The 23388-nt window shown below is 23.5% G+C and overlaps 2 protein-coding genes and 5 further genes across 3 annotated transcripts in view; all 7 read right to left on the reverse strand.

Moving 5' to 3' along the window:
• Window positions 1-16859, reverse strand: part of LOC117172286 (40S ribosomal protein S4) — a 19616-nt gene extending 2757 nt beyond the window's left edge. The window contains exons 1-4 of one of the 2 annotated variants that reach the window (XM_033360052.1): window positions 16803-16859; window positions 14338-14596; window positions 6165-6262; window positions 5843-6014 (exon numbers count right to left, since the gene is read on the reverse strand). In XM_033360052.1, the coding sequence (XP_033215943.1) occupies window positions 5843-6014; window positions 6165-6262; window positions 14338-14596; window positions 16803-16805 (532 nt within the window). In that variant the 5' untranslated portion in view covers window positions 16806-16859. Of the gene's footprint in view, window positions 1-5842; window positions 6015-6164; window positions 6263-14337; window positions 14597-16371; window positions 16486-16802 lie in introns of those variants that run through there. The other variant, XM_033360045.1, reaches the window with a different exon arrangement.
• LOC117181856 lies at window positions 2476-2615 on the reverse strand.
• Window positions 6406-6547, reverse strand: LOC117181874.
• LOC117181866 lies at window positions 9400-9539 on the reverse strand.
• Window positions 10048-10187, reverse strand: LOC117181861.
• Window positions 10608-10747, reverse strand: LOC117181871.
• Window positions 16860-20753: 3894 nt separating the features above from the next.
• On the reverse strand, window positions 20754-21674 carry LOC117168742 (deoxyribose-phosphate aldolase). The gene is made up of 2 exons (XM_033354480.1): window positions 21097-21674; window positions 20754-21012 (listed from the first exon to the last, which is right to left on the reverse strand). Exons 1-2 carry the CDS (start codon window positions 21502-21504, stop codon window positions 20839-20841), a joined length of 582 nt encoding a protein of 193 aa, XP_033210371.1. The 5' UTR covers window positions 21505-21674; the 3' UTR covers window positions 20754-20838.
• Window positions 21675-23388: the final 1714 nt, after the last annotated feature.

Genomic DNA, 23388 nt, shown 5'->3' on the forward strand with positions numbered 1-23388 from the left:
CGCGATAAAAGTCAAAGGACGCCAGATTTGTATTCGGCGACCCCGAAAACCATAGTAAACCCGAGCTAACCTCAGAATACATGATTAAGAGTGTCAAATCTCAAATTTCTTTTCTATTGATTTAATATAATTTATTTAGATAAAGATTAAACATTCTATTTTCCTGAACTTCAGATTTCAGTAACTTTGAAATGAGCTTAGAAAAATTCAAGGGAATTCAAAAGAATTTGAAATTTTTTTATCGACAAAAATCCATTTTAGTCAAATTTAAGTGAACATAGATGAACATAAGAAAAATTTGATAAAATTCATAAAATATTACATTTAACTTCAATAAACAATCAAGGGAATTCAAAACAATTCAAAAATATGAAAAAATGCATTGACCTGGGTAGGTTAAATCTTTGAAATCACTGTGAAATCTTTTTGAAACTTGAGAAATCTTTAAAAAATGTTATAAAATCTCTTAAAGTCTTTCGTAAATCTTTAAAATAGTCTAGAATATTTTTAATTCTTTGAAATCTATGTTAAATCATCAGAAAACTTCGAAATCTTTCAAAGATTTTGAAACCTTTGAATTAAATAAAATCTTTGAAATCCTTATAAACTTTTTTAAAACTTTGCAAAATCATTGAAATCTTTGAAAATCCTCGGGAAATCTTTTCAATCATTGTGAAATATTTTGAGAAATATTAAAAATTGAAAAATAATTTTTTGAACTTTACATTTCTTAAAACCTTTACATTTTTATTTCAAAATCTTGAGAAATCTGGAAGCGATTTAAAATTTTTCTAAATTCAAAATAACTTTTGAATTTTTTCTACAACTTTTAGAAAATACTGCAAATTTAAAAAAATGTAATTTGAATTTATAAATAGGAACATAACACTCATTATTTGTAAAAATATTAGAGCAATTTAAAGAGATATTTAGAAATTTTAACAAGATTCGAATTAAATTTAGAACTTGAAATAATTTCAAATACTAACAGCCGAATTTAAAATCAAATATAGATTTCTTTTCAAATTTCAAACTAAAAATTTAGAATTTTTTTAAGATATGTCAAAATTGAACAATTGCAATTATAAATTAAACACTTTTTAAATAGAACAATTAAAATCGTAACACTAAAAGTTTAAAGTTCTCGGTCCGGCGGCCACCCTTTTTTTATTTTAAAAATCTTCGATTTTAAAAACTTCTTTTTAATTTTTTAAGCCTTTAAAACGGCATTATAAAATTCTTTAAATTAAAATATATGCTTAAAGATTAAAAATCTAAAATGTAAAATTTTTTAAGTCAAACATTTTCGAATTACATATTCTAAAAAAAAAAATTTAATTTCCGGTCAAAAAATAAATTCACTGTCATTTCCCGGTTTTCCCCGGTCCCATAAAATTCCCGGCTTTTACAAATTTTTTCAAAATCTCTTGAAAATCTTCAAAAATACTTTGTTAATCTTTAAAAATCACTAGAAATTTTCACAATCTTTTGAACCCTTTTTTAAATTTTCCAATTCACTGAAAATCGTTTGAAATTTTTAATCTATTACAATCCTGATAAAATATTTATTTTAAACCATTGTAAAATCTTTGGAATATTGGTAAAATCTTCCAAAAAATTCCAAAATATCTTTAAATCTTTCGAAGCATTTTTTAATGAAATCGTCTAAAACCTTTTCAAGTCTTTGTTAAATTATTAGAAATTTTTAAAATCTTTTGAAACTTTCTATTTCATTAAAATCCTAAAAATTCTTGTAAAATTTTTAAATTCTTATAAAATTTTTTAAATCTTTGTGGAACTTGAAATTTGTAAGATGTTTCCAAATCTTCAAAATCTTTAAAATCATAGTGAAATCTGTTTGAAATGTTAAGAACATTTGTAAATTTTCCAAATTTTTTCAAAATCTCTAGTAAAATCTTTTAAAATATCGCTGAAAACTTTGTTAAATCATTAAAAATCTTCAATTCTTTTTGAGACATTTTTTATATTTTTCAATTCACTTACCATCTTTTAAATTCATTAGAATCTTTTGAATTCGTTAAATTTCTTATAAAATATTTTAAACCTTTGTAAAATCATTGAAATCTTTTGCAATATTCGTAAAATCTTTTAAAAAAATTTCAATATCTCTTGAAATATTTTCTAACTCTTTCAAATCTTATAAAATCTCTTAAAATCTTTATTAAATCATTAAAGATGTATAATTTTTTATGAAGATTTTTGTATATTTTTCAATAAATTTATTAACATTTTTTGAAACTTTTGAATTAATTAAAAATCTTTGAAATCGCCTAAAATCTTTAAAATTTTTGTTAATTCATTAAAACCTTTCAAATCCTTTGAAAAAATTTTTGAAAAAAACTTTATTATCTTTTGAAATCTTTATAAAATTTGTGATATCTTTACATTTTTTCTCTCGAAATATTTAACGAATAAATTAGAAAATCTACATTCATTTTTTTTTCCATTGTTGAAAAATGTACACTCTCTGGGTGATACTGAGAGAATATAAAAATTCAATCAGTGACCATATGAAAGGGCAATTTCATTTCTATCGGCCCAATTTGACCAAGAAATTCAGAGAAGAATTTTTCCTGGCTTCGATAGTGGCCATTATTAATTATATTATTAATAATTCAAGGTACTATCATAAAACAATTGCGCAAAGATTGAAGAGCATGAATGTTCCTCAAATACTAACATTGTTCAATATAAAAAAATATAAATCCACGTTGTCATTTTCAATGCTCTAAATTAAAAAATAAATCAATGAACTTTAAAATTTTCAAAATTATATGATTTAAGGAATTTTAAGCTAGAAACATCAAATATTGGAAAATTGAAAAAAAAAATTAACTATAAACTTCTTAAATTAGAAATTCGATTATTTTCTTTTTAAATAGTTTAAACATCCTCGGAAAGCTTCAAAATTTTATTTCAAAATCTTAAGAACTCTAGAAGTTGTTTTCAATTTAAAATTATTTTGGAAATTTTGTTAGAACTTCTAAATATCTGTCAAAATGAATTCCATTTTTTCTACAATTTTCAGAAAATCCTGCAAATTTTTGAAAATTTCTTTACAATTTGAATGTATAAATAACAATTGAACATTTACTATTTTTAGGCCAAATTTGAGTAATTTTAAGAGACATGTAGAAGTATTGAAAAGATTCAAACTTAATTTAAAACTTGAAATTATGGCCTAATATAAAACAAAATGTAGATTTTCGCAGCTTTTGTACAAAAAATTAGATTCTTTTTCAAGAATTGCTAAAGGCTTCAAAAGAATAAAAACATTTTCTTAAGATTCCTAGGAAAATTAAAAATAACTTCATTTTGAAAAATTATTTTAAGAGAATATTTAAAAAGGTTTTGAAACTCCTAAATATCTCTTAAAATTACTCAAATTTTGTTTACAAATGTTCATTTGTAAATTATACATAAAAAATTTAACTTACAAATTATGCATTTTTCAAATACAACACTTAAAATTGCAACGTTCAAAGTTTAAAGGCTTTTCGAAATTTTAACGATTCCAGGTTTTTTTATGTCAAACAATTAAGTTAAAAATTCTTTACTTTTAAATATTTGGTTTCAACTTACTTATCTCAAATAAAAATTAAAATATTTCTAAATATTCAATAATTAAACTTTTTTAAATTGAAAATTTCAAATTGAATGGGTTAAAAATTGAATACATTAGACTAAAACAATATTTTTAATTTAATAAAATCCTTTAATTGAGAAAATATTATTATGAAGTTATTTTTAAGTTGAAATAAATTTATAAACTTTCAGTCACACCTTCAAATTTGTTTAATAACCAAGACTTTCAAATTGAAACCGTTCAAGTTTTAATGTTCAAATCCGAAAATTCTTAAATTTTGAACTGGTTTAAAATCTTATTTGTTCACTTTTTATTGCTTAAAGTACAGATCAATTAAAAAAAAATTATTTATTAAATAAAAACGGTTTTTATCCAAAACTTTCAACATCAAAGGCTTTTATTTTTTATTTGTTTAAGTCTTTAAGAAAGCATTTCAAAATTATTTAAATTAAAAATGTAAGCTTAGAAATAAAAATTTTAAATGGAAAATGTTTAGGGTGAAAAAATTTTGAATTACGCATTGTAAGCTAAATAATAGCATAATTACTACAAATTTGTAAAATTCCCAGTTTCCCGTTCCAGCGGTCACCCTGTTGAAATCTTTCGAAATATTTTAAATCGTCTAAAACCTTTTTAAATTTTCCTAAAATTTTTTAAATCGTTTGTACATTTTTTTAACCTGTTAAGAACTTTGGAATTTATTAAAAAATTTTGAATCTTTGCGAAATTGTCGAAATCTCTTAAAATATTTGTCAAACCTTTCTTGAATCATTGGAAATCGTTTTTAAATATTTAGAATCTTTTGTTAATCTTTGAAGTATTTGAAATATTTTGTGAAATTTTTCAAAACCTCTTCTAACCTTTCGAAATTTTTTGTAAACAAATTGAAATCTTTACAATCCTCCAACCCTTTTAAAATCTTTGTAATTTCGCTAGAAATCTTTTGAAACTATCAGAAATTTTTTATATATTTTTTAATTCGCTTGAAATCTTTAGAAATTTTTTATTTCTTCAAAATCGTTGAAATCTTTAGGAAACATTTTTGAACTCTTCAAAGTAGAAGTATAGCAAAATTTCTTGAGATCTTCCGGAAATATTTTCCAAATGTTTTAAAAAACCTTCGATATATTTTTCAATTTATCCATTTTTTGAAATCGAAATCTCTTCTAATCTTTCGAAATATCTCGTAACAAAAATTGAAAACTTTATACTATTTCAATCCTTTTAAAATAATTGTAAAATCACTAGAAATCATTGAAACTATTTGAAATCTTTTATATATTATAAAACCTTTTGAAATTAATGAAATATTTCTGCATTCTTTAAATTAAGTTTTGAAAAATCTTCCGAAATATTTTACAAATCTTTTAAGTAGTCTAAAACCTTTTTAAATTCTTTTTAATCTTAAAAATTGTTGTGAAATATCTTTAATCTTTCGAAACTATTTGAAACCTTCCATATATTTTTTTCAATTTATTCATTTTTTGAAAATTCTGAATTTATTATAATCTTTTAAATCCTTGGTAAATCTTTGAAATCATTATGAAATATTTGAAAACCTTTAAAATATTCGTGGACTCTTTAAAATTGTTGCAAAATCTCTTGAAATCTTTCATACTATTTTTGAAATCGTTTGTACATTTTTCAAATCTGTTAAAACCTTTGAAATTGATTAAAAACTTTTAAATCTTTGTGAAATTATTGAAATATTTGTGAAACATTTCTTAAATCATTGGAAATCCTTTCCAAATCTTTTAAATCTTTTCAACCATGTTTGAAATCTTTGTGAAATTTTTCGAAATCTCTTCTAATCTTTCGAAATATTTTGTAAACAAAAATTTCAATCTTTAAAATCTTCCACACCTACCTTTTAAACTATTTGTAAAACCATTAGAAATCTTTTGAAACTATTTGAAACCTTCGACATATTTTTCAATTCACTTAAAATCTCTGCAAGTTTTTTAAAATTTTTTGAAATCTTATTTTTTTCTGTGAAATATTGGTAAAATCTATTAAAATTTCTAAAATCTAAGAAATCTTGAAATCTAGTAAACACTTCAATGTCAAATTGATAAAACCCTCGACTTCTTCATAGTAAATGAGTCCCTTCAAAAATTTTCATGATTTAAATCCGTACTTAAATTAATTTTAATTCAAACTTAACCGACATTGAATGTAAATTAAAAAAATCTAGTAAAATAGAATTAAATATCGTGAAAATATAAAAAATCTCACCGCAATCGAATTTAATGTAATCGAGGATTTTGGAAGTGGCAATTTCCAGCTGAATCGAGTCGTTGACCTTGATCAAAGGATCAGGATAACGGAGGGTCCTTCCGTCGTGAGTTACCAAAAAGGGAATTCCCTTTGGTCCAGTCTGAACTCGCCTCACTTTGCACAATTTGTACTAAAACGAGAAAAAAAAGCACACAAAAATATAACTAAAACAACCAATAAACTTTAATTTGCCTAAACAAAATTTTTTTAATACGCTCATAAATTATATAGTATTATTAAAAATTAAAAATTATTCAAATAAAGGATGATAAAAAATTACCTTGGCTTCTTCGGCTGTGATACGGTGAATTGTGAAACGTCCCTTGACGTCGTAAATCAAACGGAAAAATTCGCCCGTCTTCTCAATGGTTACAACGTCTGAAATCAGAAATAATTTGTTCAAATTTCAAGTAATTGTACAAAATTGCAATGGCCTTTAAAAATGGAAAACAAACGATTTCGAAATTAGAAAATTAAAAACATAATAAATCAATCTAAATTCAATTTTTTTCATTTCTAAAAAATGTACACTTTCTGGGTGATACGGAGAGAATATAAAAATTCAATCAGTGACCATATATGAAAGGGCAATTTTATTTCTATCGGCCCAATTTGACCCAGAAATTCACAAAAGAATTTTTCCTGGCTTCGATAGAGGCCATTTTTAATTAATCAAACGACATACTGCTAAAATTTTATTTTCCCTAATGCTTATTTTACTGAAATTCATATGAACGAAAAAAAAAATTCATAAAATTTTTCTAATGGGAATTGTAAACGTGTCTAATTTTTATTCTACCGAATTATCATTTTATTTTCATTATTCATCATCATTATTTTTCTACATTATCGTTTGATCTAATTTTTAATTTACCGAATGGAACTGAAAAATCCCGAAAAATAAAATCTCCGACTGTAGAATTCAGGAAAAATAAGATTCCCAAATTAAAAAAATTAATTTAAAAAAATAAAAATTTCGTATTAAGAACACAATAATAGAATATATTATCTTAATATTTAAAGTTTTTAACATTATTGTTTGAACTTAAAATAAGTATAACTGGAAAACAAATTTCATCCAGAAATATTTTTTTTCCAATTATTCTTATTTTAAATTTAAACAATAATTTTAGAAACTTTAAACATTAAAAATAATTTTTTTTGAATGAAAACATTTGATTATTGTATATTTGAGTCAATAAATAATATTTATAATACAACAATTTGCAATTTTTTAAATTGGGAATTTTCAAATTCGATAATATTATAAAATTTCAGGAATTTTATTTTTTGGAATTTTTCAGTCGTCCCATATTTGAAAATTCCCAAAGGGACGACTGGAAAATCCACAAAATGCAATCACTAATATAAAATTTCCGAACAGTATACAATAATATCCAATTTGAAAATTCACGAATTATAAGATATCCCAAATAGAAAATTTTCGGATTCGAACAATTAATTTCTGTTCTAAATACTGTTTATTTATCAAAAATACAATAATAAAACATTTTTGTCAAAAAAATAATTATTTTTAATGTTTAAAGTTCCAAAAACTTTTTTTAATTTTAAATGACAGAAAAAACATGTTTAAATTATTATTTTACACTCGAATAATTGTAAAACTTTAAACATACAAATATTCGGAAATTTTCCAATTTCAGGTTTTTTTTAATTTTCCTGTCGTCCCAAATTCCTGAATAATAAAATTTCCTATCAGTTTGTAATATCACCAAATTTGAAAATTCCCAAAGACTGAAAAATCCTGATAAATAAAATCCCTAACACTTTGAAATTCCGATATAATAAAACTTCAAAATAATTAAATTTTCAAAGAGTTTATAATATTGCCGAATAAGAAAATTCCCGAATGAAAAAATAATTTTTAAAAATAAATATTGCTTATTTATTACAAATACAATAAGAAAATATTTTGCATTATTAACATTTCTAAAATTATTTCTCCAATTTAAAATAACAATAACTGAAAAATATATATTTCTGGATGAAATTTTTTTTTCAATTATTGTTATTATAAACTAAAAAAAGAATTTTTAGAACTTTAAACATAAATAATTTTTTAAAGTGAAGATGTTTGATTATCGTATTTTTAAACAATAAATAATATTTATAGAAAAATTTTGTAATTTGTTTAATTGGGGAATTGTACAGTGACGGGAGTTTTATTTTTCGGGATTTTTCAGTCGTCCCAAATTGCCGAATATGAAAATTTTCGAACAGATTACATTTTTACCAAATTGGAAAAATTCCCAAAGGGTCGACTGAAAAATACCGAAAAATTAAATCCCTGACACTATAAAATTCCCGAATAATAAGATCCTCAAATACAAAATTCCCAATTTAAAAATTCCCGAATTGTAAGATATCCTAAATAGAACATTCTCGGATTTAAACAAATACATTTTTTCCAAATATTGTTTCTTTATAAAAAATAACAATAATCAGATATTTTTATCAAAAAAATAGTTATTTTTTATGTTTAAAGTCCCTAAAATTGTTTGAATTTGAAATAACAGAAAAAATAAGTTTGTAGATGGAAAATTGTATAAATTATGTCAAATTCGAATAATTTTTGAAACTTTAAACATAAAAATATTTAATTATTAATAATAATATTTAATAATATATATGTAATACATATAATAATAATTAATTAATAATATTTATAATAAAATTTGTAATTCTTTACACTCGGAAATTTTCTAGTTCGGACATTTTATAATTCGGAAATTTTCCAATTCGGGAATTTTATTTTTCGGAATTTTTCTGTCCTACTAAATTCACGAATAATAAAATTTCGGAGCAGATTATAATATTACAAAATTGAAAAAATCCCACAGGGACAGCTAAAAAATTATGAAAAATAAAATTCCTAACACTGTAAAATTCCCGAACTTAAACAATTAATTAAAAAAAAATGGTTTATTACAAAAACCATAATTAAATATTTGCATAAAAAAAATTTGGAATGTTTAAAGTTTCTAAAATTAGCGTTTAAATTTAAAATAACAATAATTGAAAAGTAGATATTTCTGGATGAAAATTTTTTTTTTTTCAATTATTGTTATTTTAAGTTCAAACAATAATTTTAGAAACTGTAAACATTAGAAATAAATTTTTTAAGTGAACATATTTGATTATTATATATTTAACTAATACGTATTATTTATCAAAATTAAAAAAATATTTTTTTGTTAATTGGGAATTTATTAAGTGCGGATATTTTCGAATTCGGTAATATAATAAGCTGTTCGGGAATATTATTTTTAGGTAATTTTGAAGTGACGAGGAGTTTTATTTCTCGGTACCAAATAATCTTCAAATTTTAATTTATCCTGACTATTATTCTTCCGAACTCGTCACGTACAGAAATGTTGTTTTTCATAAAAATGGCGACGGCATTAAAATTGGAAAACAACTAATTTCGAAATTAGAACATCAAAAACATAATAAATTATTCAATCTAAATTCAATTTTTTTTTTTCATTTCTGAAAAATGTACACTTTCTGGGTGATACGGAGAGAATATAAAAATTCAATCAGTGACCATATGAAAGGGCAATTTTATTTCTATCGGCCCAATTTGACCAATAAATTCACAAAAGAATTTTTCCTGGCTTCGATAGAGGCCATTATTTAATCCAAACATAAAAATCAATCAAATTTTCACTACTGGAAATTAATTCCAGGATAATATTAGAAACAATTGAGCAACAATTTCGCCAAGGCTGAAGCTATGAAAATTCTCAAAAATTAATCCCCCCCCCCCCCATATTTATTTCACTGAAAACCTATATACTATCATTTTTATTTATGCGAATTGTCAAGTTGCCATAATGTTTATATTTTCGAATTAGCCTAACTTAACATAATTTTTACTATTCTGAAATACTATTTGCATAATTATTTTTCCGAATTTTGGTTTACCGCATAACCACTTGTCATAATTTTTATTTTACCGAAAAAACAGTTGCCATCATTTTAATTTTTTCGAATTTTTATTCTTCTCTAATCATCATGTACAGAAGTATATTTAAAAAAAATGGCGACGCCATTAAAATTGGACAAGAAAGCATTTCGAAATTAGGAAATTAAAAACATAAATTAATAATTCTAAATTCATTTTTTTTTTCATTCCTGAAAAATGTACACTTTCTGGGTGATACGGAGAGAATATAAAAATTCAATCAGTGACCATATGAAAGGGCAATTTCATTTCTATCGGCCCAATTTGACCAAGAAATTCACAAAAGAATTTTTCCTGGCTTCGATAAAGGCCATTATTGAATATCCATCCAGAAAAATTTACTGAAATTCATATGACCGAAAAAATTTAAGGTCATTTTTATTTATCCGAATTATCAACTGGCCTAATTTAGTAATTGTAATACTTGACATAATTTTTATTATACGGCGTAATCATTTGATATAATTTTTATTTTACCAAATAACTATTTGCAACAATTTAAATTTTTTCGAATTACCATTTGATATCATTTTCATTTGCTTTTTTTTTTTTGAATTTTTAGTTCACCAAAGAACTATTTTCGATAATATAATTCTTATTCGTCCGAAATCATCATGTACAAGAATTTCATTTTTTTCAGTAATATAGCGACCGCATTAAAATTGGAAAATAAACAATTTCTAAATTAGAAAATTAAAAAAATAATAAACTAATAATTCTAAATTCATTTTTTTTAAATGTACACTTTCTGGGTGATACGGAGAGAATATAAAAATTCAATCAGTGACCATATGAAAGGACAATTTCATTTCTTTCGGCCCAATTTGACCAAGAAATTCTCAAAAGAATTTTTCCTGGCTTCGATAGAGGCCATTTTTAATTAATCAATTACCATATTCCCTATTTTTGTTTTATTTTCAACCAAAACAATTTATTTTAATTTAAAAAAACGAATATTTAATTGCAATACGCGAATTTTCAACGACAAAAATCCTAATTTTGAAGCAAGAAGGTCAATTTTATACAAAAAAAAAACACGATTTTTCAATAAAATACATGAATTTTCAACTAAAAAAGATAAAATATCAACTGAAAATTGACTAGTTAAATCGTCAGTCAAAAAATTCATCTACAACGAAAGAAATGAATTTTTAATAAAATGATGAAATATTCAACTGTAATAGCTACATTTATAATTTAAAAAATTAAGTTTCAGCCAAAGAAAAAACGAATTTTTAACAAATTAGTTCCTTTTTCAACCATAGAGGTACATTTTTAATTAAAAAGATGAATCTTCAACAAAAAAATTAAGTTTTGACATATTTTTAATCAAAAACAGTTGAATTTAATCAAAAAAGACAACTTTTCAACATGTGTTAAATTTTCAAGTAAAAAGATGAAATATTCAACCAAGAAGATTAATTTTCCTCCAAAAAGAACCAATTTTTAACATAAAACACTCATTTTTCACAAAATATTTGAATTTTTAACTAAAAACTATCAATTTTCAACCAAAAATAGAATAGTTGAGTTTTTAGTTTAAAAAATTATGTTAAATATGGTAATATAAAGTTACTTAAAATAATTAATCACTTTTATTCAACTTTATATTGAAATTTGGAATAAAAAAAAAATTAATAGGGCTCTTCCGGCACTGTAAAATTCCAGACAGTTTATAATATTAACCAATTTAAACAATAACAAATTTTGTTAATATAAATATTATTGATTAAAAATACAATAATCAAATATTTTTATTTAGAAAAAAATTGTTTTTAATGTTTAGAGTTTCTAAAATTATTGTGTGAATTTAAAATAACAATAATTGAACAAAAATATATTTCTGGATATTTTTTTTGTAATTATTGTAATTTTAAATTCAAACAATAAGTATAAAAATAATCATTGAAAACCATTTTTTTTTTAGAAAAACACTTGATTATATATTTTTAATCAATAAACCATATTCATAAACAAAAATTTTAATTGTTCTAATTCAGGAATTTTATATACTACGGGAATATTATTTGGAAATTTTTCAATTAGGGTATTTTATTCTTCAAAAATTATATGATCCGGAAATTATAATATTAATAAATTTTATGGTTCACAAATTTTCCAAATCGGGAATTTTATTATTCCAGTACTTTTAAACTTTGTAATATTATGAATTAATCTGGAATTTTACTATTCATAAATTTTATTATTAGGGAACTTTATTTTTCGCCAGAATTTTATTATTATGAAATTTCCAATTCAGGAATTTTATTATTCAGAAATTATATTATTCGGGAAATTTACTATTTGAGTATTTGTCAATGCAGTAATATTATAAATTAATCGGGAATTTGATCATTCGTAAATTTTGTTATTTTTAAATTTAATTTCTCGGGAATTTTATTATACAAAAATTATATTATTCGAAAACTTTATTATTCTGGAACTTTATTTTTCTGGAATTTTATTATTTGATTATTTTTAAACTTGGCAATATTATGAATTAATCTGGAATTTTACCATTCATAAATTTTATTATTCGGGAATTTCCAATTCAGGAATTTTATTAATAGAGCATTCTTAAATTCGATAATGTTATAAATGATCGGGAACTTTATTTTTCTGGAATTTTATTATTCAGGAATTCTATTATTCTGAAATTGTATTAATAGAGTATTTTTCAATTCGGTAATATTATAAATTGATCGGAAATTTTATTATACTGGAATTTTATTAATAGAGTATTTTTCAATGTGGTAATATTATAAATTGATCGGGAATTTCATTTTTCGGGAACTTTATTATTCTGAAATTGTATTAATTGGGAATTTTATGAATAGAGTATTTTTCAATTAGGTAATATTATAAATTGATCGGGAATTTTATTATTCTGGAATTTTATTTTTCTGGAATTTTATTATTATGAAATTTCGAATTCAGGAATTTTATTAATAGAGCATTCTTAAATTCGGTAATGTTATAAATGATCGGGAACTTTATTTTTCTGGAATTTTATTATTCAAGAATTCTATTATTCTGAAATTGTATTAATAGAGTATTTTTCAATTCGGTAATATTATAAATTGATCGGGAATTTTATTATTCTGGAATTTTATTATTATGAAATTTCGAATTCAGGAATTTTATTAATAGAGCATTCTTAAATTCGGTAATGTTATAAATGATCGGGAACTTTATTTTTCTGGAATTTTATTATTCAAGAATTCTATTATTCTGAAATTGTATTAATAGAGTATTTTTCAATTCGGTAATATTATAAATTGATCGGAAATTTTATTATTCTGGAATTTCATTATTCTGAAATTGTATTATTCTGGAATTTTATTAATAGAGTATTTTTCAATTCGGTAATATTATAAATTGATCGGAAATTTTATTATTCTGGAATTTTATTAATAGAGTATTTTTCAATGTGGTAATATTATAAATTGATCGGAAATTTCATTTTTCGGGAACTTTATTATTCTGAAATTGTATTAATTGGGAATTTTATGAATAGAGTATTTTTCAATTAGGTAATATTATAAATTGATCGGGAATTTTATTTTTCTGGAATTTTATTATTCTGAAATTGTATTATTCTGGAATTTTATTAATAGAGTATTTTTCAATTCGGTAATATTATAAATTGATCGGAAATTTTGATCGGAAATTTTATTATTCTGGAACTTTATTTTTCGGGAATTTTATTTTTCTGGAATTTCATTATTCTGAAATTGTATTATTCTGGAATTTTATTAATAGAGTATTTTTCAATTCTCTAATATTGTAAATTGATCGGAAATTTTATTATTCTGGAATTTTATTAATTGGGAATTTTATTAATAGAGTATTTTTCAATTTTGGTAATATTATAAATTGATCGAGAATTTTATTATTCTGGAACTTTATTTTTCGGGAATTTTATTTTTCTGGAACTTTATTATTCTGAAATCGTATTACTCTGAAATTTGATGAACAGAGTATTTTTCAATTCGGTAATATTATAAATTGATCAGGAATTTTATTTTTCGAGAGCTTTATTATTCTGAAATTGTATTAATTGGAAATTTTATGAATAGAGTGTAATATCATAAATTGATCGGGAACTTTATTATTCGGTAATTTTATTATTCAGAAATTGTATTATTCTTAAATTTTATTTTTCGGAAATTTTCTGTCATCCCTAATCTTAACTTAAAAATTAATAAATTGAAAATAACGATAAAAAGCATTTCCATGCTTGGGAAAAACTCAAATATAGTGATATAAAATAGTTATTCAGTAAAATTAAAATAGTATTTCGGTGGGATAGAAATTATGCAAAATACTGCCATGGTCACCCAATTTTTTTGTAAAATAAAACAGATTCAAATGAAGTTAAATTACTATTTAAGACTTAGTCCCATTTTACTCATATTTTGCTTAAAAAATGGTTTAAAAATTAGTTAAACTAAATAAATCTTACCCATGAAACCGGTTGGGTAGTTGCGGTCAGTACGGATTTTTCCATCGACCTTGATGAGTCTTTGCATACAGATTTTGGTCACTTCGCTATTGGTCAAAGCGTACTTCAGCCTATTGCGAAGGAAAATCACAAGCGGCAAAGATTCCCTCAATTTATGGGGACCAGTTGATGGACGTGGGGCATAAACTCCCCCCAATTTGTCCAACATCCATGCCTTTGGGGCATTGAGACGCTTCAAATGCTTCTTTGGACCACGAGCCTGAAATTTTTTTGTTTTTTGTTTTTGTTTTAATGACAATAAATAAGGAGTAAGCAAACAAAACGTTATAAATCCACTTGAATTTTGAAAAATATTTAAATAATTACTATAAAAACATACTTATTAACAAGAAATTGTTTCATGTCTTAGCATTTATTGTGTAAAATAATAGAAAAGAAAAGCAGAGATAATATTTTTGATAATTGATGAAAATTAATTATCTTGACTTCTGATGATTTTTTTTATTAACGATAACAAGTTTAAATGAATAAAATTATATAAATTTTCAAGATTCTAAATCTTCATTTAAACCTAATGTTTGTTTCAAATAATCGATTTCAAGTAAAAATATTTTTAACTAAATAATTCCATTTTCAACCACATGATTTTTCAATCAAAAAGATTAATTTGCTAACCAAAAAAAAAAAACAATTTTAAGAAAGTAATTAAATTTTCAACTAAAGAGGATAAATTTAGAACCCAAAATGGAATAGTTGTATTTAAAATTTAAGAACTTAATTAAAAAAAAAAAATTTAACAAAATAGTTAGATTTTTATTCCAAGACATCAAATTTCAACAAAATTCAAGAATTTTCAAGTAAATAAGATAAATTTTGATCCCAAAATGGACCAGTTATTAACAGCAAAAAAAATAATTTTCAACAAAATAAATTAATTTTTTTGAATTTTTAACGAACAAGAATATTTTTTGACCGAAAAAGTAAAATTTTAAACAAAATATTTAAATTTGTAACCAAACATACAAATTTTCATATAGAAGATTAATTTTCTAATAAAGAAGACCCATTAAAAAACTTCTTTTAACCAAATTTTCAACAAAAAACATGAATTTTCAACGACAAAGATTAATTTTCTACCAAAAAGACGAATTTTTCACTAAATAAGATAAATTTCAACAATAAAGAACGAAATTTCAAAAGCCTAGTTGAATTTCTAACCAAATACTTCTGAATATATTTTTAAACGATTCCAATTTTTCAAGTTTCACATAAATTTCGAAACCTAAATATATTCTAAAATTATGGCGTTTTCCGTAGTATTAAAAAAAAATCTGCATGAATGGACAAATTTTCATAAAATCTTCTTGATTCTCCTTTGACAATTTTGTGCATCTTTTGAAATATTCTGTTAATATTAATTATTCAAAATAAAAGATCATTTAAACTTTCCCATAAATTTTTGTTACTCCAAAATTCGTAAAAGTTATCACAGTAAACAATTACCTTCGAACAATTTCAATCATATTTTAATACCAATTTTAATTAAAATGTTGTTAACTAACAAAGTAAAATTGCTGTATTCTCTTTTCACTTAATAAAAGCATAACGAGACTGATTATTTTCTAATGATATAAATTTACAATTTCCTGTTTACATAAGAAATCGGCACATAGTTTTATACAATAATCACTGAATTGTTTCATTATTATTTTATGGATAAACGCTAAAAAAGAAAAAAAAAGGTTCGCTAACTTAAAGTTCATAATCGAATCGATATTCCTAAACAGAACATAAAGAAACAATTCTTCATTTAAAAAAACCCATTTATCACATTTTGTTAATTTATACCTAAACTTAAAAGGAATTTCTTTACAGTTTGAAGATTATTCAATTTTTAAGACTTTAAACTAAATAAAATGTCAACGCCTCAGACTTTAATTTTCACATTTTTTTAGCCGAAACTAACAAAATTTTACGATTTAGTGATTACACCATAATTTTTTCGAATGTTTAGTAAATAAACAAAAAGTTAACCTTGATTCTTGAACAATAATTCGCATTTTTGTCATCAAATATGGAAAGTATATCAAAAATAGAGTTTGTTTTATCAGGAAAATAGGTTATGTCACACATGAACTGAAATTGTCAAAATTTGATGATTCGAAAAATGTAATTTTAACTTTTTAGTAACTTTTTTCCAAATTATAACTGAAATAGACAACATTATTGAACACTTTTATTGAATAACTAGAAACGGAAAACTTTAGAAGAGGAAAAAAACAGATGACGGGAGATGACACGTTTTTTGATTTTGGACCCGAAAGATTTTATTTTCGTCGAAAATATTTATTTCTTAAGACACTCGTATATTTTCACTGTCGTTTCTAATCGAGCTTGCATTAAAATTTTATTTTGGTTTCGCGATGTTTATGGATTTAAGTTAGAAATTATAAAATGAAACTTACCATCTTGAAGACAAAGACTGGAAAAGGTGGAAAAAAGGTTTACGTCTCGTCAGTGCTCCGAATTCTGATATGTTTTCGTTCTGCGCATGCGTCGCGTGGAAAATAGGATTGGCTACTGTTCGCGCGTCTACTTAAATTGATTAACTTACTCTTTGTTTGTTTACAATTGTTTGCAAGAAATAATCATTCACAAAAACATAAATATGTCAAAAATGCTTTAAAATTCATTTTTGTGATGAAAGAGGTAATTCTTCCTTTGAATTTAAAATCGATGATTCATTTTTGAGTAGTTAAAACAAATAATTTTACTTTACAAGTCCAACTTGTGATCGAATAATTAGTTTGAATGATTTGACAAGTATTATTTTCTTAGACAATTTTCTTACACATTGAATAATTTTAAATAAGTGCGCCAATTGTGACCAATCCGTCTTTTGACGCGACGCAGGCGCAGTGTGGATGAATCGATATTGATTATAAATTCTGCTACCAGGTGTAGTATCACAGAGCGGGTTATTTGAATCTTTTTTTTTACTTACATTTCTGTTTCTGGTTTGTGTTTCTAACGATTTTATTTTATGTTTTAATTTTAGATTATATTTTCTCTTTTGTAGCATCTTTCAAATTTTTTGAGGTATGTTTTTCTTATTTTTTTCATAATAAAAACCGATTTAATAGTTTAATCCTCAAACAAAACAGAATAATTTTCAACTAAGCAGTTGCACTTTTAAAAACGAAAAATTTTACCGAAAAAGATGAATTCTCAAATCTATAATTTTCATAAAATCTTGCAGATACGCTTTTGAGAAATTTTCAAAATAAAATAATATAATTTATTAATGAATATCCAAATAAATAAAATAATGTATATAAATTGCTTTAAAATCTTCCGTAATTCCTTTTTGGCAATGTTTGACATATTTCGGAAATATTTATAATTTCTTTAATACTTCTAAAGTTCCTAAATATGTTTTAAAATGACTCGAATGATTCCTCAATTTGTTTGAACATTTTTCGGATTTGAAAAAATTCTGCTAGTTAAAAAAAAATTACCTTACAATTTTTTAAATTATTTTCTTAAAATTAATTATTCAAAATAAAGAATCACTTTAATTATTAAAATATATATGATCATTAAATTTCCGACAGAAAATTCTCGCATTATAAAATATCCTAACTATAAAACTCGGAAATTTAAACAATGTCATTTTTAAAATAAATGTTATTGGTATAGTAAAAATAAAGTAATCAAATATTTTGACAATTTTACAAATATTTGAAATATTCTGTTTAAATTCACCAATTTATTTCGAAATATTCAAAAATCTTCATTTGGTTTGGAGTTTTTGTGTTATTTGTTAAAAACTTCTAAATATCTTTTAAAACAATTTGAATTTTTTTAACATTTTGAAAAAATTCTAGAAAAAAATAGTTCGTAATTGTTTATGTCAATTTGTAAAATCCTGTTTTGAAATCGTTTTAAAATCCCTTTTAATGTATTAACATTTTCTTAAATGTTTTCTTAAAATCCATTTGTAAAAACACCTTGGTCCAATTCTAAATTATTCGAATTTTCTAGAAACCTTTCAAAATCTTAAAAAAAACCTTCATATTTGTATTTCGAAATCTTCCAAAATCTACATTTTGTTAAAAATTTTTCGACATCCACTCAAGTATTAAATTATTTTTGTAATTTTTTAAAAAATTCTAAATATCTTTTTAAATTATTCGAATTTTCCCTCAAATTTTGAAAAAATTCTGGAAAGTTAAGAATTGTCTTAAAATCTTCCAGCTTATTTTTTTTTAATATTTAATATTTTTTAGAATATTTTGAAATCTTCTAAAAAAATTCTCCTAAAATAAATCTTCTAAAACAAAAAATAATTAAAATTTTTCCAGCCACTTAAAAAAATGGAGTCTATTAAAACCTTCAAAAATTTGTAAAAAGCTTCTAAATATTAGTTAAAATGATTTTTTTTTCTTGTCAAAACTTCTAAATATCTCTTAAACTTATCGGCATTTTTCTAAAACTTTGCAATCTTGCGAAAAGTTTTTAAATCCTTTAAAATTTGTTTATAAAAATAATTTTTTAAAATAATAAATCAATTTAAATTTTCCCCGGAATCTTCAGAAAAAAATATTATTTTAAAACCTTTAAAAATCCTTAAAATGCTTCAAAAGTTTATTTGAAAACCTTGAAAAAATCTGGATTTGGTTTAAAAAATGGAAATAATTTTTAATAATTGAAAGTTTTCCTAAAAAATGTTGTCTGACAAATTTTAATCTTTCAAAATCATTTTAAAAAAAATAACTAACATGTCCCTTATGTAATATTTTAATTCTAATAATTATTTTTCGCAATCTTATTTGACCTTACGGCTTATACAAAATTTAATGAATAATTGTTTTTAACCCTCAAAGTGCATACATGGTAAAAATCACGGTAAAGTGCATCGTGGGTGTTCCATACCCCATCGTATATAATCATGTATTGTTTAACCCCTGTTGAATATTTTGTCACAATAAAATTATTCAATGTAGTTAAAGGTATATTTTATAAGGTAGAGTTGATTTTATAGTCATTTATTTATTTTAAGTTTGTTAAAAAAATAATTTTAAAAAAAGTGAAAGACTGGGTTTTTTACTTAAAAATTCAAAACTCACGCAATTTTAATTATTTTAACCTGAAAATTTATGACTACTTTTAAAATAGTGTCCTTTCATAAAAAAATATTGCTAAATGGGTGCTTTAAAAAAATATATTTATTTACACAGTTGAAAAGTTAATTTTATGATAAGATGATGAATCAGATTTTTTGCTTTTAAGTCGATTTATTATTATAAAAATTGAGTAACTTTGACATGTAATACTATAAAAATACAAGAAATTGAAAAAAGAGACATATATAACTGTATTTTAACAATACAATTATATACAATATAAAATTATTATATAATTTTTTCTTAATTAAAACAATTCAAATTTAACGGTTTAAAAATGGAATATTTTAGACTGAAATAATATTTGAAATTTAATAAAAGCCTTTGATTCTGAATACATTATTTTGAAATTATCTTAAAATTGAAAATAATATACAAAAAACTAAAAATACTTTTCATAAAAAAATCTTCGATTTTAAATGCTTCTGATTTAAAATTGCATTTTAAAATTCTTTAAATTAAAACTTAAACTTAAAAATGAAGAATCTTAAATGGAAAATGTTTTAAGTGGAAGATTTTCGAATTACGCATTCTAAACTGAATAATATCATAATTAAAAAAGATAACAATATAACTAATTATTTAAAAAACAGATGAAATCAAAGTTTGATGGTTTTTTTTTCAAAAAAATTGGTAAAATTCCCGATCAAAAAATAAATTCACAATCATTTCTCGGGGTTTCCCGGTTTTAAGGAATTGAAAATTATTTTAAAAATCATCGTGGGTGTTCCATACCCCAGCGTATTTAATCATGTATTGTTTAACCCCTATTGAATCTTCTGTCACAATAAAATTATCCGATATAGTTTAGGGTATCTTTTATAAGGTAGAGTTGATTTTATAGCCATTCATTTATTTTGAGTTTGGTAAAAAAAATATTGAAAAAAAGTGAAACAATGGGTTTTTTACTTTAAAATTCACAACTCAGACAATTTTAATTATTTCAACCTGAAAATTTATGACTATACTTTTGAAATAGTGTACTTTCATAAAAAAAGAAAATATTTCAACATGAGTGCTGTCAAAAAAGTATAATTATTTGCACCCCACGTTAGCGTCTCCATATAAAGCTAACATAGGTGCGACACTTACTCAATTTCTTCGAGTTAAGTATGGTTTATCAGAGTTTGAAAATTGCTTGGGGTATAGAACACCCACAATGCACTTTAAGTGTTAAACTTTTGTTTCTAAAAATATGAGGACCAATATATTAAAAAATTTAAGATCTTATTTAAAATTTATTAAAGTACACCTAAATTACAAAAATATTTTCTGATTTTATGCATCGTAAGATTTTTGTGAAAACTTGTTGACATTACTTCAAAATCACATCGCCCAGTGCTTTCAAAATTTCGTCTAATAAACTCGAGGCTCCAAATCGGAATAATGATTTGTCCAACCATTCATTTCCCAATTCTTCTTTAATCAAAACCATCCACTGAAGGGCTTGAGATGCAGTTTTAATTCCACCTGCTGGTTTGAATCCCACCTTCAATAAAAAATAAATAAAATACTATTGATATCAAACTTAAAAAAAAAAATAATAATAAATAAAAACAGGCTTTAATTGTACCTTACGACCGGTTTCTCGATAATAATCTCGAATCGCCCTGCACATTACAATTCCAACCGGAAGTGTGGCATTAATGGTCTCCTTTCCGGTCGAGGTTTTAATAAAATCAGACCCAGCTTGCATGGCAATAATGGAAGCTTTATAAACATCTTGAAGGGAGGGTAATTCTCCGACTGCGAGGATGGTTTTCATGTGAGCTGGGCCGCAAGATTTTTTCATTGATTTTAACTCGAAAAGAAGTTCCTGCCATCTGTGGGCCAGAGCTAATGACCTATTTATCACCACGTCGATTTCTGTTGCTCCGGATTTGACGGCAATCTCAATTTCCCGAAGGCGAGTTTCCAATGGGTATTGCCCTGTTGGAAATCCTGCAGCAACTGTTAAAATTATTTCCAATTTTAATTTCATTGAATTAAAAGTATGGAAATTTGACTCGTAAATAAAAAATTTGGGCTTAGGAACATTTCACTGGAATGTTACATAAATGTTACATAAGTGTTGCATAAATATGACATCAATGTTACATACATGTTAAATGAATGTTACCTCAAAGTTACATAAGTGTTACTAAAATATCACATAATTATTACGTAAATGTTACATAACAGTTACAAAAAATTTTTCATAATTGTTATCAAAATATCAGTTTTCACTACAATGTTACATAAATGTTACTTCAATGTTAAATAAATTTTACCTCAACATTACATAATTGTGACCAAAATATCACAAAATTGTTATGTAAATGTTACATAACAGTTACACAAATTTTGCATGATGTTTATCAAAATATCACATAATTTTCACTTCGAAGTTACATAGTTGTTACATTAATGTTACATAATTGTTACCAAAATATCACATAAATGCTGCATGCATGCAACATACTTATTGTGCAAACTTTTCATTATTGTTACCAAAATATCCGATAACTGTTGCATAACAGTTGAGCAAATTTAGCATAATTATGATCAAAATATCACATAGTTTTCACTTGAAAGTTACATAAATATTACATAACTGTTACCTCAAAGTTAAATCAATTTCACCTCAATATTACATAATTGCTACCAAAATATCAGATAATTGTTATGTAAATGTAACATAACGGTTAAACAAATTTTGCATAATTGTTATCAAAATATCACATAGTTTTCACTTCAATGTTATATAGTTGTTGCATACATGTTATATAAATGTTACCTTAATGTTACATAATTGTTACCGAAATATCACACAAATGTTGCATACATTCATCATAATTATTACGCAAACTTTTCATAATTGGTACCAAAGTATCACATAAATGTTACATAACAGTTACACAATTTTTGCTTAATTGTTATCAAAATATCACATATTTTTCACTTCAATGTTACATAAATGTTAAATATATATATCTTGCCTAAATGTGACCTCAATGTAACATTGTTACCAAAATATCACACATGTTACGTCAATGTTACATACATGCTACATCAATGTTATATAATTGTTACCAAAACATCATAACATAATGTCAATTCAGTCTTACATGAATGCTACATAAGTGTTACATACATGTTCCATCATCGTTACCAAAATATCATAAATTAATTTCAATTCAGACCTACATAAATGTTATAAACAGTTATGTTAGATAAGTGTTACATGCATGTTACATAAATGTTACCTCATCATAACTTAATTGTTACGAAAATATCACACAATTCTCACTTCATTGTTACATAATTGTTACACAAATGTTACATACATGTTACCTCAATGTTACATAATTCTTACAAAACTATTACAAAAATTTTAAGTGAATGTTACATAACTATTACATAAATGATAACTCAATATAAAATAAGTGTTACAAAAATATGACATAGTTTTTACGTGAATATTAACTAATTGTTACCCAAATTTTTCATAATTGTTACAAAAATATCACATAATTTCCACTTTAATGTTACATAAATTTTACATAATTGCTATATAAATGTTAAACAAATGATATATCAACGTTACTTCAATGTTACATAATTGTTAACAAATTATAACGTAATTTTCACTTCAATGTTACATAAATGCTACATAAATGTTACATCAATTCTGCATAAATCTCACCTCAATGTCATATAATTTTTACACAAATGCTACATAACTGTTACATAAATGTAACCTAAATGTTACATCATTGTTGACAAAAGATCACATAATTCTTACGTCAATGTTACATAATTGTTAACAAATTATAACGTAATTTTCACTTCAATGTTACATAAATGCTACATAAATGTTACATCA

This window comes from Belonocnema kinseyi, chromosome 1 (genome assembly GCF_010883055.1).
Source record: "Belonocnema kinseyi isolate 2016_QV_RU_SX_M_011 chromosome 1, B_treatae_v1, whole genome shotgun sequence".
Classification (NCBI taxonomy): domain Eukaryota; kingdom Metazoa; phylum Arthropoda; class Insecta; order Hymenoptera; family Cynipidae; genus Belonocnema; species Belonocnema kinseyi.

Excerpts from the sequence above, each read along its gene's own strand:
- LOC117168742 (XM_033354480.1), bottom strand. The coding sequence starts at position 21,504 with ATGAAATTAAAATTGGAAATAATTTTAACAGTTGCTGCAGGATTTCCA. Across the intron at positions 21,013-21,096 it reads ATCGAGAAACCGGTCGTAAG|GTGGGATTCAAACCAGCAGG; the intron begins GTACAATTAAAG and ends TTTTTATTGAAG.